We start from the raw sequence: 16,490 nt of genomic DNA on the forward strand, positions 1-16,490 counted from the left end.
ACATGAAAGATTGTTCCTGCACATTTTCTGTCCATTACTCTTTACACTCACCACAGCAGCTCCCATTGTGACATACACATCCCTTTCCCTGGACACGTAGGAGGACAAGCGTGTGTGTGCTTTGACTGACACCCTACTCTCCTTCGTAACAGGCATCTCAGCAACTCTTCTTCCCACAGTGGGGATACTAGCCAGCAGCACAGCAGCACAACCGAACTGCAGAAGGCTGGAGCTAAGGAGGAGACGTGGAAGCTGATGGAAGCAGACAAGGCCCAGACAGGGCAGGTGAGTGAGGCCCAGTACACACTGATTTGCTTGGTATATGCATCTCACAGCAAGCCTCTCAGGGCCCAGGGTCACAGACACGATATGACTTTTGCTGGAGTTGGGATCTGAGCTGCTGAATCCATGTTGGTACTATTGAATGAGACCTTCCAGATCACCAGGCAGCTGCAACCACCTCTGCGTTTTTGTCACTTCCCCAAATGTGTTGAGCTCTCCCACACCTCAGGGCCTTATCCCTTCCCTGCCTGTTTTCCATTCACCGTTGGTAAATTCTTCAACATCACTTCCTCAGGGAAAAACCTCCCGGTGCCCACTCACCTGGGCACTTGCATGGTGTTCTGTGCCTCTTAAGGAGCTTCTGTGCTCATGTGTTTCAGTGGGTGATTGCCGGCAGGTCGGAGCCTGTTCAGGTGCTTGACACACCCACTCCCCTCAAGCTCTGTGGGAGGTGGGAGGTAGAAGGCCCGACTTTGCACTGCTGGCTGATGTCATTGACTAATGGAGTGGTTGGGTCTTGAGGGTCTGGGAACAGGAGGGAGGGCTGGGCTGTGAGGAGTCACGTAGGAATAGCTAACCCTATGCTAATACTCTATGGGTTCTAGGTGCAGCTGTCAGTGTACTGGAGCTACATGAAGGCCATTGGCCTCTTGATCTCCTTCTTGAGTATCTTCCTTTTCCTTTGCAACCATGTATCTGCACTGGCCTCTAACTATTGGCTGAGCCTCTGGACAGATGACCACCCTATTGTCAATGGGACTCAGGAGAACAGGAATTTTCGACTGAGTGTCTATGGGGCCTTGGGCATCTTGCAAGGTATGGCTGAGATTGCTTCATTCTTAATTTCATAATTGAGTTTCCAAGTCCTCAGGGAAATTAACATCCCTAAACTGAGCCAGACCGGATGGATAGAACCTGTCACAAGGTAGGTTGCTGAATTCATCTGGCTGAATTCATGCCCACCTCTCCCTCTCAGTCCTCTTGTCAAATAGTCTCACAACTGACCCACAGGTGAATTTCTGATTGAGTTGGCATCCAATGAAGCAGCCTATAGTGTGTGATCTTGTTGTAGGTCTGTGTGCTCATTAAACTGCTTTATACACACGTCCTTTCCATACCCTTGATTCACTTGTGTGGGCAGTGAGTGAGTCCTCACTTTGTGTGCTTCTCCTGTACCCAAGCATGCTGCTGGGAAAGCACTTAGTACTGGGTGTGGGTTGGAGCTGAGTGTCAGTGTCCCCATTTTACATATGAGGTAACACAATTTTACAGATGAGGTAACATGGAAGGGTCAGCTGACAAGGTTGGCAGCACCAGCTCTGGAGCCCCCACCTTTCCCTTGTTCCTAGAGAAAGAGTCTCGGATAAAAGTCCCAGAAAGAATTCTGTGGACTGTGGACTGTGGAGTACGGGCTGTTTGGAGGGACCACAGATGTTGCCTGGTCTCTGAGGTAGCTTGGGAACAGCCCTCAGAAGATCAGGTGTGATGTCTTGAGTTTCTCTATCTATAACACCCCCCATGCCCACAGAGCTAGGAACTGCTGCACCCTTTATATTATATTTGAGAAAAAGCAAGGAGCAGAGAGGATATGGCATTTTCCCAGGTTCACACAGCATCAGCATCTGCTATTAGAGCTATGTTGCTTGGTACAGTAACCGCCAGCCATGGGAAATGATTTGAATTTTAGTTCATTAAAATTAAAGGAAAATTCGGTATTTTAGAAACCCCAGCATAGGGTATAGTACACAATGAGGACCATGTCCCTGGTTTGCTGAGATACCTAAGGCCAGCCTGCAGATCCCCCTTCTACATCTCCCACTTACATCTCTATTGCTGTGCTAGGCGTGGCAGTATTTGGCTACTCCATGGCTGTGTCCATTGGAGGCATCTTTGCCTCCCGTCGCCTGCACCTGGACCTGCTGCACAATGTTCTGCGATCGCCCATGAGTTTCTTCGAGCGTACACCCAGTGGGAACCTAGTGAACCGATTCTCCAAGGAGCTGGACACGGTGGACTCCATGATCCCACAGGTCATCAAGATGTTCATGGGTTCACTCTTCAGTGTCATTGGAGCTGTCATCATCATCCTACTGGCCACGCCCATTGCCGCAGTCATCATCCCACCCTTGGGTCTGGTTTACTTCTTTGTGCAGGTGAGCCTCTTGTCTATCCATCTTCTGGAGGGCTGGTGAGGATGTGACCACGGCACTCAGCTGTGCCCTTGTCTGTTGTGGACAGCAGCCTCACTGGGGTTGATGCTCACAACAGATTAGGATGTAGCTTGTCTTGAGTCTGGTGTGGTCCTGTGGCTCAGTCAACACCCAGTCTTGCTGCTGCTCACGCCTTCCTTTTCGTTTCCATCTGCTTTGCTGCCTTCACATAAATCTTCAGTCTTTAAATTGGTCTCATGGCTCAGAATGCTTATCATATCTGTCATGTATGTAGCTCAGATCCTGAGATTAACAGAAGGGAACAGAAAAGGGACCTATAGCCACTGGATCAGAATTTAAGTCTTCCAGTCGTCAAGAACAGTCATGTGACCACTGCTATTTGTAAGGGAGGGCAGGGGACATTTTGGTTTTCAGCTCCCAGTTTCCACTGGGAGAAGGGTAGCTGTCCTGGTTCATGCCTTGTCTCCTCTGTAGAAACCACTTTTTCTTTGTATCTGTGTACTTTCTTGGGTCATGTTTATGTAGATTACATATTTAGGTGACAGGTGAATGGATACACTCAGCTGGCAGAGCGAAGAGTAGGACCCTGGGTGTGTGAGTTTGAGGTGTGTGGTTTTGAGGTGTGTGGTTTTGAGGTGTGTGGTTTTGAGGTGTGTGGTTTTGAGGTCTGTGCTCAGAGATTTAGCTGAAGCATTGCCATTCCTAAGGCTGGGTGTTGAGATTGTCAGGGAATGCTGGCAGTGTAAACTGCTTGCTGACACCTTCTGGTCTTCCCAGCACTCAGGGAGCTGAGGTAGAAGGATGGAGAGTTCAAAGCTATATGGCAAGACATGTCTCAAAAACAAAACAAAAAATTAAAAATACCACACAGTGGGTTTTTTGTCACTAGGGACCTTACCACCTTATACTTGGGCCCCATCACACTGCAGGTTAATGATGTTACCAGAAAGAAAGATCATATTATAGGGAAAAGGTCTATTTCCTGGACCTCTCTGGTAGCTTCTTTAAATTATTGCCAGCTGTTTACTAGAATATCTTGACTGCATTTACCAAAATGTGGCAAGTGGCCTCATGGTTGCCTGGAAAGCTTCCTGAAGGCTCTAGTTCAGAACAAGCACAGTGTAGTACTAGAAACTAGAAATGGCGTGACTTCAGGGCCCCTTGGAGGAGTAATGTGTTTACCTTGCAAACATGAAGACCTGCATTTGATCCCTAGAAAAAGCTAAGCCTGGGCCATCAAGATACTGCCAAGCCCCATGACCAAGCAGGGCTCACATGGCGGGAAATGAGAACTGGCTTCCTCAAAGTGCCTGCCTCTGACCGCCGTGCATGCTGGGTAGCATGAGTGCACCCTGCTCCGCCCTCCAAAATAAGTTTGTGTAAATTAAATAAATAAATAAAGACAGACAGGTAAAGTGTTTTTATCATCTCAGTGCTGGAGAGGCAGAGACAGAAAGAGTCTTGGGGTTTCTGAGCCAGACAGTCTAGCAAATCAGTGAGTGCTAGGTTCAGTGGGAGAGCCTGCCTCAGAAACCAAGGTGGAAAAGAGACCAAGGAAGATACATTGATTCCTGGCTCTACACACAGTAATGTGTAGACACAGAAATAAATAGCTTGTGGCACAGTTGTGGATGTCAAAGAACAGCATGGCTAGTAAGTTCTCTCTTTCCATCTTGGGATGTGATTTGAGAATAAGGTTTATGGAGCAAGAGCTCAGCAGTCCCTGCCTGCTGAGCAAAGCAATCTCATTAGCCCTGTTTTTAAAATTATTAAAAAAAAATAACAACAAAAAACCCCAAAAGTATACTGACTGGCAGTTTGAATGATAATATGCCTCATAGTTCAAATGTTTGAACACTTGGCTTCCGGTTGGCACACTGTGTGGTTAGGGTCAGGAGGTATGGCCTTGCTAGAAGAAAGTGCAAGATGTGAGGTTTTAAAAGCCACATGTGCCATTCCCACTTTGTTCTCAAGTTTCATGCTCAGGGTTCAAATGTGAGAAGCTGGTCCTGCCACCAAGGTTGGTACTTGTCACGATATCCTGATATGATAAGGCACAAGGAGACAAGGTCAGTCTCTGAACATGCAAAATGGGGTAGAAAAAGCCTACAAGGCTTTAGTGCTGGTGTGCTGCATAGTTTTATGTCAGCTTGACACAGGGTAGTCATCTGAGAGAAGGAAACCTAAATTGAGAAAATGCCTCCTTAAGACTGGGCTGTATGCAAACCTGTAGAGCATTTTCTTATGTAGTGATTGTTGCAGGGTGTGTGTGTGGGGGTGTCTGTTATTGGTGCTACTATCCCTGGGTTTGTGGTTCTGGTTTCTAAAAGAAAGAAAGCTATTCAAGCCATGGGAACAAGCTAGAAAGCAGCATCCCTCCGTGTCCTCTGCATCAGTTCCTGCCTCCAGGTTCTTGTTCTACTGGAGTTCCTGCCTTCACTGCCCCTTACCCCCACCCCCACCCCAGCAGGGTTTCTCTGTACAGCTCTGACTGTCCTAGAATTCGCTCTGTAGACCAGAGATCAGGCTGCCTCTGCTTCTGAGTATTGGGATTAAAGGCACCACCGCCCTGTGTGTCCTGTTTTTAATGATGAACTGTTCTATGGAACTGTGACTGAAGTAAATCCTTTCCGCCCCAAGTTGGTTTTTGTCATGGTGCTTCATCACAGCAGTAGTTACCCAAATTAAGACAATAGGCAACTGAGTAAAGCTAAGAACAGGAGAGTTCCTAAAGCTCTGCCCAAAGGAGAGCACGCCATTTGCTTGTCCAGTGGCAAAGAGTCAGTCCTCAAAATACGCATATAGGTAGCATTATTTGTATTCAAACAGGTTATATTTAGGGATATATTTGTGTGTGTGTACGTGCATACGTACACTTATGCATGCAATAATGATTAGTGAAAGAGGCCATGAACTTGAAGGAGAACAGAGAGCGGCAAATGTATGGAGCTGCCATGCATGTGAGGCAGCTGACACAGGCAGTCGCTCCTTCTGGTTTAGTGGAGTTCATGGATATCATGGTTGTTGACATGTATGTGTGTGTATTACATGTGTGGTGTGTGTACATGAAAACAGTGGGACTCACACTGAAGAACCCATGACTCTTTTCTCTTTTCCTCATAGCCTACTATGCAAAATGGCTTTAGTACAGAAGAAATAAAATCTAAGACAGTACAGTGACTTGGGCAGGTTTCTGTGTTTGTAGCAAATGAAGATTATAAAGAGGTCTGGTGGTTACAAAACCTGTTTTTAAACCTTTCCTATTGGAAGAGCAAAGCCCCAAGCATTTAGAGGACTTCTGAGAGGTCAGTCAGTCTGGAGGTCAGGTCCATCCTGCTGCTTCTTAGCCATGGACCCAGAGAGGTCACTTGGTCTTGTAGTCTCCACCTAAACATAACAAAGATCATTGCCTGGGTTTATAGGTGGCAGACGGGACACACTAATGTCACTGATATTACTATCCTACAGATTACCAGGTAAGCAGTGTATCTTCAGAGTTTTGATCCCTGGAGGTAATGACCATGTTTAGTTTCTCTCAGTATACCCAGGAGGATGTGATGAGGGCTCAGCACTGGTTATGTGTCTCCCACAGAGGTTCTACGTGGCCTCCTCGCGCCAGCTGAAGCGCCTGGAGTCTGTCAGCCGTTCCCCTGTGTACTCACACTTCAGTGAGACCTTGCTGGGGGTCAGTGTCATCCGAGCCTTTGAGGAGCAGGAGCGCTTCATTCGCCAGAGTGACCTGAAGGTAGATGAGAACCAGAAGGCCTACTACCCCAGCATTGTGGCCAACAGGTGGGCGCAGTGGTCCGTACAGTGGAGGCAACTGGCTGAGTGCCCAGTCCTTCCGCTTCCATTTTTTTTTTGGTGGGGAAAGAAATGGAAACATAAGGGTCATCAAAATATCATGGTGACACATGCCTACAGAACGATTGCCGTGAGTTTGGAGTGGCCTTGATTACCTAGGAAGTTGCAGGCCAGCTAGGCTGTAGAATGAGACCTTGTCTCCAAAATAAAGCAATCTAGGATCTGGAAAGATGGCATGGTGGCTGAAATTGCTTACTGTGTAAGTATGAGAACCCACATTTGTGTCACCACATAACTTTGGCATTGTGAGGTGCAGGTGGGGGTGGTCTCAAGAGCTCAGTGTCCAACCTTGGATTAAACACCTTGTTTCTTATTCATGTTGAGGTCCATCTCTTGTCAAGGGACTGATTGTATTTATTTATCATTATTGTTAATATTATTTTGTAGTGGTTACTCTCAAAACCAGGGCCTTTGCATGTCAGGCCAGTGATCCAGCACTGAGCTCTGCCCCTGTCCCAAGATAACTTATTTGCAAATAGCAGTGCCTTCTATAGTTCATGACATCTTAGGAATATCCAGGGAATTATTTTTTTATTTTAATGATTTCTTAAGAAAAATTTGATGTTCCAGGATGAAGATTGTTTCTGGAGAATTTTATTTTAGTCCCTGTGACAAGCCAGGCTCATGCAGAGTTGTTGGCTTCAAGTCCTATGGGCCCTTGGTGTGCTCTCTTGACCCTATCTAGTTCTCACATTCTGGATTCATGATACCCACAAGGTCTTTCTCTAGAAGTGCTGGGGACTTAACTCAGCTAGCAGAAGGACCCAGCTCTGCCTGTGACCTCGAATCTGGGTACCTGGCTGTCTGATACATTCCGATATATCTCCTTTATGTATCTCCATATAGGTGGCTGGCTGTGCGCCTTGAGTGTGTGGGCAACTGCGTTGTGCTGTTTGCCGCCCTCTTTGCAGTCATCTCCCGGCACAGCCTCAGTGCTGGCTTGGTGGGTCTCTCTGTGTCTTACTCACTGCAGGTAAGTGGCGCTTTCTTGGGCTGAATGATCTCCTCATGGCAACCAGATTTTGAGTTCCTGGACCTGCAGAGTGGGGAAAGGAGAGGGCTTGAACGGAGTTTAAAGGCATAGAGCCTAGTGACTACAGCATGGGAATTCTGACGCATGGCCCACAGTTTTCATCAGTCAAAAGATTCTTGGTGACTTGGTGCTTTCAAAGCTATTTCCCTCTGTGCTGTGTTAGTTGCTGCTGCTGTTGGTGCTGGCCTTTAACAGCCTCATTCTCCTGCTTCAGTTTCTGGAGCACTGGGCTTAATTATGGACATTAACCATCACATGAAAATTACCTGGTTCCAAAATATTTTTGTTTCCTATATAGCTTCTCTGTCTGCCTTTCCCTTCCTCCCTCCCTTCCAGGAGGGTGTGCCGTGGCGCACACATGGAGGTCATTAGAAGCACTCTGCAGGTCAGGTCTCTTCTTGCACCTTTACTGTTCTGGAGGTAGAACTCCGGTCACCTGGCTTGCTCAGCAAGTACTTTCCTCACAGAATTATCTTATAGCTCCTGACTTCTTTCTGATAACTTGTCTGGTCCATGTGTCACCTTGGAAGGTGTGATCCCTAAGAGGTACACAGTGTCCACTCTGGGTAATGGCTCTGGGCTCATTTCTGTGTTTGTTTGAATGCTATCACTTATGCATAATTCATGAGGATGAAGCCACACTTCCCCTAAGAGACCCCACATGGCTTCCTTCACTGGCAGATAACTGCATACTTGAACTGGCTGGTTCGAATGTCCTCTGAGATGGAGACCAACATTGTGGCAGTGGAGAGACTGAAGGAGTATTCTGAAACGGAGAAAGAGGTAAGACAGGACTCCAGCCTGGTCCCCTGGTCTTCACCTTTCAGACACCTCATGGGTGCCCTCTACCTACTTGGAGGATGAACTGGGTGCCTTCCAGGACCTCTTGGGATTGTTCTGTTCTAACACTTGCTTAGAACTACCTTGTTTTAGAGGAAGAAAATTGTCCACATGTCTTGTTTTCCCCAAGATACCAAGTGTCCAGATATGAGATTCCAAGGTGCTGTCAGGGCCCATGGGCTGTGTCACTTATTAAGAAAACTTTCCCTTGTCATTCTTTTCTTCAGTGATGTCACAGAGAAAGTTCTAATGCTGATTGTTGCTAGAGGCTCATAACCTTCTTATTAGTTAAGATGGTTTCCTCACAACTGCCAAGGAAACTGCAACATTCTCTCCCTGGCAGGTAGCCTCTTCCTGCCAAAGCCTTAACAGGAGCTCTTACTGCCAGAGCCGTCTGTTATTTGCTTTCGAGGGGCTCTTGTTATGGGAAATTAAACTGAAATTAAATTTCATCTGTGTAGGAATTTTTCTCATACATTGAAGAATTAAGTGGAAATGAGTTGATTAGAATTGTTGGAGGCTGGGGTAAATGTTATGAGGACTGAGTTTGGATCCCCAGAGTTTAGGGTTGCAGCTTACATTTACTGATTCCTCTTATTCCTCTTGTGACCCAGGCTCCTTGGCAAATCCAGGAGACAGCTCCACCCAGCACCTGGCCCCACTCTGGCCGTGTGGAGTTCCGGGATTACTGCTTGAGGTATCGAGAAGACTTGGACTTGGTTCTCAAGCACATAAATGTCACCATTGAGGGTGGAGAAAAGGTGGGTGTGTACCATCCCCCATCCTCACCAACTCATAGGCAATGGAGTAAAAATAAAAGGTGGCGGGATGCCATTCTCCATTCCTGTTGTCTTAAGGACATCATCAGCCCCCATAGTTTCCTCACAGCTCCTGTCTATAGCCATGTCTAGATGATATGCCACCTAGTGCCAGGAAAACGCTAGGAAAATAGCAGTGTATCAATTAGTTGATAAAAGTCTTTTTTATTACATGCAGATGCTATACTTGAAAAACAAAACAAAATAAAAAAACCAAATTAAAACAGCAACAACAGCAACTAGTTATAGGCTCCATGACGAAAGGTCTATCCCGCCAAGCTTGATGGCTTGATTCTGAAGCTTGAGGGCCTGAATTTGATTTTCAGAATCCTGTCATTAGTCACAGCTCATACTATGAGACTGAGGGACTTTTACTGGGTGGAATTCTGGAGATAAAATATGCTGAGTGTGTGTTTGTGCTCGGATTGGAGGTATCCTGGGACTCAGAAGCCCAGGCACCACATAGCTCCAAGGGGAGAAGGTATCCCAGTGGAAGAGTACCGTGAGACAGTGGGGGGAGGGGCGGCAGGGGAGCAGTGAGCCACACAGCTATGAGAGGAAGCCTCCTCAGCAGAGCATTGCAGCTCCCAGGGGCGTGCCTCTCGCTGAGCTGAGGAGCTCAGGAGCCTCAGTCCCACTTCCTTGCTTCTTCTCTTCATTGTTTGTTTTTTTTTCCCCCTTGGCTTCTGATGAGAAGCCTGCTTCACACAAGGCAGAAAATCTCATGAAACAGATTTATTGGAGGGTCCAGGGTATGGAAGGACAAATCCAGGGATGGCTGTCCTCTGCTCCCGGGGGCAGATGGCAGGGAATTGGACAAAGGGACAGTGTTTAGATATTTATATAGGGTTTCTGAGGGGGCAGAACTTCTCAGGACAGCGATTTCCAATTTCCAGAGTGCGGATTTGTGGGATTTCAAATCCTAAGGGTGGGAGAGCAGTATATCAGGAATTGTGAGTTTCCTGCTGAGGGATTGGTGGGTTTTTCACCCCATTTCCCCCTGCATTGGGACCATGGGTTAGGGTGGGAAGTTCTTCCTGGCTGCGGTGGGTTTTGCTGAGGTACCATTTTGGCAGCTTCTGTGGGACATTTTACTGTGGGGGCCCTTGGCTGGGGCAGGAAGGAGGGGCTTGCTGCCATTTTGATAGCTTTTGTGGCACAGTGATTTTTGTGGTGTGCCTCCCAGGGGTACCTACAGAGTGTATTTGACAGGTGGCACCATGAATTGCTGAATGACAAGGACCATAAACCTACAGATATGTTTTGGGGAAACATTTGTATGAACTAAAAATACTAAAACATCCATGATACTTCATGTATGGTCCCTTTGCTTTTCATGGACAGTTGAAACATGTAAAACCAGGCTCCTTCTCACAGACACCTTCCAGTCCATCCCAGTTTCTCCTATGTCGTCCATGTGCCTGTGTGATCCCTTTAAGGCATTGCAGTTTGTAAACTCTAGAGTAGTAAGGTGATGTCACCATTATCAAAGTGGGTGGACATAGGGACATAAGAAATTGTTGGTATTTTAGGGCCTTCTTATGGTTCCAAGCTATTCCTGGAAGACATTCTAGACTGTGACCCATAGACTTTTCTCAGAAACTTGGTCAGGGATCCCCAGTCATCTATATCATGTACATGTCAATTTGTTACACTGTCCATCCACATGGATCAGAGCACTCTGTTCCCATGAGATAGTCTCTGAGTCTTTATGCTTCATGGGTATTCATGCATAGGACTAGGATAACTGTTAGAGGTGGAAGGAACCTGTCTCAAGTTCTGATGTAAAATGTTGGAGAAAGAACTGTCACTGAAGTTTGGGGATGTCTTCATTGGCCAGTAACTAGTGCCCAGGTCATATCAAAGAAGTTCAAGGGCTTTGCTTAAATTTGAGCATTGCCATGGGTCAGTCCTTTCAGAGGAAAGAGGAACTGGGTGGGAAATACCTCATTATTTTCTGACTATTGTAACTGAATATAACATAATTCAACTAAAGATTCCTCTGTCTGCACCTCATCCCTTTGGGATTATAAAAAGCCTGACTTATAAAAAGCCTTTAGCCTTTGGAAGCCTGCAAAGCAAAGGCCAGTTGTTTTTCAACTTTTTGTTCAAAGTAGCTCCTGAAAGTGGGTCCTGGAGAACGTGGTAGTTGGATCAACCAGATGACCTCACAGCTCTGACCCAGACACCTGCTGGGGGAAGACAGAGCCTACAGCATTCCTACCTCACCACAGCCCCCTCTGTATTGCAGGTTGGTATTGTGGGTCGTACAGGAGCAGGGAAATCATCCCTCACCCTGGGTTTGTTCCGGATCAATGAGTCTGCAGAAGGGGAGATCATCATTGATGGAGTAAACATCGCCAAGATTGGTCTGCACAACCTGCGCTTCAAGATCACCATCATTCCACAGGTGAGTGAGCTTGTTGGGCCTGGCACACTGGAGCCACATGCTGCACATCCATAGACTCAGCCACCTGGAGGTGGGGTGGGGTTTTTACATTCATGTTCTTATTGAGAGAGGGGAACAGAACATGCGTGTGGAGGTCAGGACAGTCGGCAGGAGTTGTTTTTTCTCCTTTTACATGTGGATTCTGAGAATCAGATTCAGGCCATCAAGCCTGGTGGGACATGCCTTCAGTCATGGAGACCATGTTGAGGTTTTTGTTTGTTTGTTTGTTTTTGCTTTTTCAGGTTTAGCATTTGCATGTAATACCCTCCATCCCCGATGCCCAGCTATTTCCCCCAGCATTTTCTTGGCATTAGGTAGTATGTCATCTAGACATGGCTGTATACAGGAGCTGTGAGTAGGTTATGTGAAAACACTGTACTATTTCATACAAAGAACCAGAGCATCTGTGCATTTTGGTAGTGGTAGGGGCCAAGTAAGACACTGTCCTCTGCCATTGTGTTAATCTCTGACACTTTTGGAGCTAAGTTACAGATAATTTTCTAAGCCTGTGGGTATCAGTTCCCTAACGTCTTGTTTGTGCTTATGATATTTCCTAAGTTTCTCTGACAGTATCTCCTGGAGGTGGGATTGAGTGACTGATTAGTTCCTTTTCTGTTGCTCTGACGAAATACCACCACTAAAAGCAACAGAGAGGATTCTCGCATATGGAGAAATTTTGTAAAAATACTAATTTTAGTCCAGTTAACCCAGGGGTTTTCAGACATTTTCTGTTAACAGAAATCCCACATAGTTCATGCTTTGGAGGGACTCTGAAACCTCTTTCTGTTCTGGTGCATACATCTCAGGCCTTGCATCTCTGAGCTCCCTTAGCTCAGCATGGTGTGATTGTCATCTGCTCCTAGTTACTTTTCTGATCGCTGTAACAAAATACCTAGTAGAATAAACCTGTGTGAAGAGAGGTTTATTTTGGTTCATAGTATCATAGGATCGCTGTCCATCTTAGTGGGGAAAGCATGGTCATGCAGTAGGGTGTGTGTGGTGATGGCTTCTCATGTCAAGAAACCAGAAAGTAGGGGCCCAGCCAGAATCAAAGCCAAGTGTAACCTTGAGAAGTTTGCCTTTAGCAACCTACTTCTTCTATCCAGGCTCCATCTCCTTGCATTCTAAAATAACATCACCAACTGGGGAACAAGAGCTCAAAGCATCAGTCTGTGAGGAACTTCCAAATCTAAACTCTCATACGTGCCGTCTACTGTTGTTGCATAGGATCCTGTTTTGTTCTCGGGTTCCCTCCGCATGAACTTGGACCCTTTCAGTCAGTATTCTGATGAGGAAGTCTGGACGGCTCTGGAGCTTGCTCACCTGAAGGGCTTTGTGTCAGCCTTGCCTGACAAACTGAACCATGAGTGTGCTGAAGGTGGAGAGAACTTGAGGTAAGCTCGGGCAAGCTCAGGCAAGCATGAGCTGTGTGTGGAAAGATTCTACCCACTTGCCTCTGTGCTAATTCCCTCTATCCATCGTCAGGGAAACCAACTCCCATCCTGCTTCAGTGGTGGTCAGCCAGTGGCTGTGTTGCTGATCTTGGCTGGGGCAGGGTTGGGGATGCAGCTGACCATTGGCTGGTCTACTTGTCCTTAGTGGGATCAGTGTATCCTCTAACAGACTGGTCTAGGCATGTTGTCATGGTGATGGCAGATGTGTAAGAATGACCATTCTCAGTGTCCATTCCCATGTCAAGTTTCTGCTGGCCATTCACTGGCCAACATCCATTGGCTAAGGCCAGGCACATAGCTGAGTCCAGCCAGTGCTAAGGCCTCTGCAGCTCAATGAGGTGGTAGATACTGAGCCACTTTGCTGTCTTTGTCACCCACACTGAACCGGGCTGATACTTTAAAATATCACTTCTGAGCCTTTTGTTGGGAATGATCCTAAAACCCTTTCCTGCTCACCAGGAAATAACCAGGTATAGCATGATTAATTAGTAATATCCATCACACGTATGGATACGGTGCGTGGCCTTGTTGTTCTGCCCAAAGCCCACCTGTCTGCTAGTCTTTTCCTCCCAAAGCCTGGTTCAGGATCAGGGTAGTTTGAACCCCTCTCTCTGGGTTTTTCTCTCTTCCTAGTGTGGGGCAGCGACAGCTTGTGTGCCTGGCCCGGGCTCTGCTGAGGAAGACAAAAATTCTAGTGTTGGACGAGGCTACAGCGGCTGTGGACCTGGAGACAGATGACCTTATTCAGTCCACCATCCGGACGCAGTTTGAAGACTGTACTGTGCTCACCATTGCTCATCGCCTTAACACCATAATGGACTACACAAGGTGAGGCCCCAGAGTAGATCTGTGGGCTTGCAGGGTTAGTCCTGCTCATTCATTCATTCATTCATTCATTCATTCATTCATTCATTCTGTCAGCATTCTTATGCTCAGGAGCAACCCCAATTGGTGGAATTCTTCCGTCATGGGAAAAACAGGTTATCAAACATATCTATATGCATGAGGTACCTGATATGTGCTCCATATTATTCTGGATTTTGGGGTCCCCTGTCAAACAAGACATAGGGACCATATTAAGGACCAGGACACTTACTTAAGAGAGAGGGACAATGATCATAGCAACCAACACTGATTTCAGAGGGAGATGTGCTAGCTACAAGAGATAACAAGATGGCGGGAAGGCAGGTACCAGGCTGACCCCATCTCTCCAGCCCCTAGAGTTTATAATACTTCTTGCAAGCCACAGACATCAGGTGTGTCTTCTTTCATAATGCTAACATCTGCATATCCCTCCCCATACAGGGTGATTGTCCTGGACAAGGGAGAAGTTCGGGAGTGTGGTGCACCCTCTGAGCTCCTGCAGCAAAGAGGCATCTTCTATAGCATGGCCAAGGATGCTGGCTTGGTTTGAGCTGGTCTCTGGTACATCCGATGAGGAGGACTGCAGGACCAGGATCCCGGTGTCCAGCCATGAGCCAGCAGCCCTGGAAACCTACGCTTCCTGGACATAAAAACCAAAAATTAAAAACAAAATCAAACTAAAAGGAAGCAAAATACATAAAGCATTGGTCACCATTTAACTCTGTCCTGGATCTGACCTTGAAGAAGCTGGGAGACAGATGCACCCCACTTCAGATACACATCTGGCCTCTGGCACCACTTGTGAGGCTCTCTGAAAGTTCACCCATGTTCCTGCAAGCCCACAGCAAGGCCATGGGCAACTAAACATACTAGTGACCAAACACAAGCCACTGCCTCACTTCTCTTCATCCACCCATGGATGCCAAGCCTTGGAGCCTCTCCTGGCCCTGCCTGCTCTTCTGTCACATATAGTCCTATTGTGTACAGAAGAGTGCATCTTGCCTTCAGGTCTTGCAGTTGAAAGCATGGGAACCAAAACAAACAAACAAAAAAGAGAGAAAGAAAGAAAACCCCTAAAAATATCCTGTCCCTGTTATGTCAGTGATGCCCCCTCCTGCCATCTGGTCTTCATGCACTCTGACACTTCCCTGCATTCAGCACAGCCTTTAGACACAGCCTGTGAAGGGACCTAGCCAGACAGGCTTGGAACCAGGCCAGGCAAGGCTTGCTTCACAAGGACTTATATAACCCTGCTCCTGCTTTCTGTTTCTTCCTGTCCATAGATGGGGAGGGCTCACTCCTCACACAAGGTCTATGAATAGTTATAAGCATCAAAAGTCAAGAGCAGGAGGGATGGTGCTCACAGGCAAGAATCTGCTATCAAAGACAGCCAGAGTCCCTTATAGGACAAGAAGAGAACCATTCACAAATACCAGTGACTCTCCCCCACCCCCACTTTTGAGCATTGCTCCTTGGAGGAATAGTCCCAAGCATTTGATGTCGGGGGAGGAGGCACTAGATTCTGGGAGCAGCCATGCCCATGTCTGCACTAGATCCTCAGTCTGAATACTGAAAGCGGTCCTCTAGGGGTGTGGGTTGCAGAGCACAGAGAGACCCACCCCCTGGTGAGCAAGAACTCGATGCCAACCACACTTCATACTTGCTATGGATTTTGACTCTAATTTCAATCCCAGAGAAGCATCCTTTTTCTTTAGGTGGCAATATATGTATTTATTTTTTGTAAGTTAATACCATTCTTTTACTTTAAAGGGCCCAGATTTCTCCTGAGAGTCTTTTTGTAATGACACTGGAAATGTGACTATTTGAAAATAATTTGCAGTAAAGAAAAATATTTCATTTCTTTCTAAACAACCATTTTATTTTCTTTTGGGCACAAAGGTCTCTAAGCTCTACTGTGGAAGAACCAGACTAGGACAGGTGTGATACCACTGCCATCAGTAGTGGCAGGGCAGGACTGGAGAGGTGGCTCAGCAGTTAGTGCTTTCTCCTCTTACAGAGGACTAAAGTTCACGTCCCAGCACCTGTGTTCAGTGTATTAGAATTGCCCATATTTCTAGCTCCAAGGGGACAGTGCCTCTTTCTGGGCAAATTAAAAATAAAAAAGAGATGGTGGACGCCAAAGTTATGAGCTGCCGAGAGCCTGGCAGAATGGTAAGGTACACAAATACCTGGACTTGAGTCCTCCTGTCATTTTTTGGACACGTGACCCTGAACAAAGCAGTGTACGTCAGTCACAAGTGTCCCAAATACTTCTTTGTAGAAAGTGGGGCGGATATGTACTGACACTGCTTAAGATCTTGGAAAATGGGGCTATTGAGATGGCTCCGTAGGTAAAGCATTTGCCATCTGAGCAGGGGAACCTGCTTTCCAATCCTCAACATAAAAGCCAGGTCCTGTTCAAATTGACTTTGTTTCAAGGGCCTCCGCTGTGTTTCTTTCAGGCCTAGTGTAATCTAGAGCATCTCCCGCAGCTTCCACACAGAGCATAGGCCCATTGCTACTAGGGCCTCTTGAATGTGACTTATCTAAGAACTGTAGATGCTGTCATGGTGCCATAGAGGGCGGTGTCTTGATCCCGAGACCATGTATCAGAATGGCTGTATTATCTAATACTTCCTGTTCCTGGTTCACCCAGTCAGCATGTATTGAGTGTCTTTGTTTTGCCCTGTGTAAAGTTCTGAAAGCCCAGTAATC

The 16,490-nt window shown here is 46.7% G+C and overlaps 1 protein-coding gene across 2 annotated transcripts in view; it reads left to right on the forward strand.

Annotated features, from left to right (window-relative positions):
• Abcc1 (ATP binding cassette subfamily C member 1) overlaps positions 1–15,635 on the forward strand; it is a 107,367-nt gene extending 91,732 nt beyond the window's left edge. The window contains exons 21-31 of one of the 2 annotated variants that reach the window (XM_052194312.1): positions 153–285; positions 888–1,098; positions 2,125–2,435; positions 6,046–6,245; positions 7,164–7,290; positions 8,032–8,133; positions 8,805–8,951; positions 11,260–11,418; positions 12,685–12,851; positions 13,545–13,739; positions 14,217–15,635. In XM_052194312.1, coding sequence (XP_052050272.1) covers positions 153–285; positions 888–1,098; positions 2,125–2,435; positions 6,046–6,245; positions 7,164–7,290; positions 8,032–8,133; positions 8,805–8,951; positions 11,260–11,418; positions 12,685–12,851; positions 13,545–13,739; positions 14,217–14,325 — 1,861 coding nt within the window. In that variant the 3' untranslated portion in view covers positions 14,326–15,635. The remainder of the gene's footprint in view (positions 1–152; positions 286–887; positions 1,099–2,124; positions 2,436–6,045; positions 6,246–7,163; positions 7,291–8,031; positions 8,134–8,804; positions 8,952–11,259; positions 11,419–12,684; positions 12,852–13,544; positions 13,740–14,216) is intronic. The other variant, XM_052194314.1, reaches the window with a different exon arrangement.
• The last annotated feature ends 855 nt before the right edge of the window (positions 15,636–16,490 follow it).

Source organism: Apodemus sylvaticus, chromosome 10 (assembly GCF_947179515.1).
Source record: "Apodemus sylvaticus chromosome 10, mApoSyl1.1, whole genome shotgun sequence".
Lineage (NCBI taxonomy): Eukaryota > Metazoa > Chordata > Mammalia > Rodentia > Muridae > Apodemus > Apodemus sylvaticus.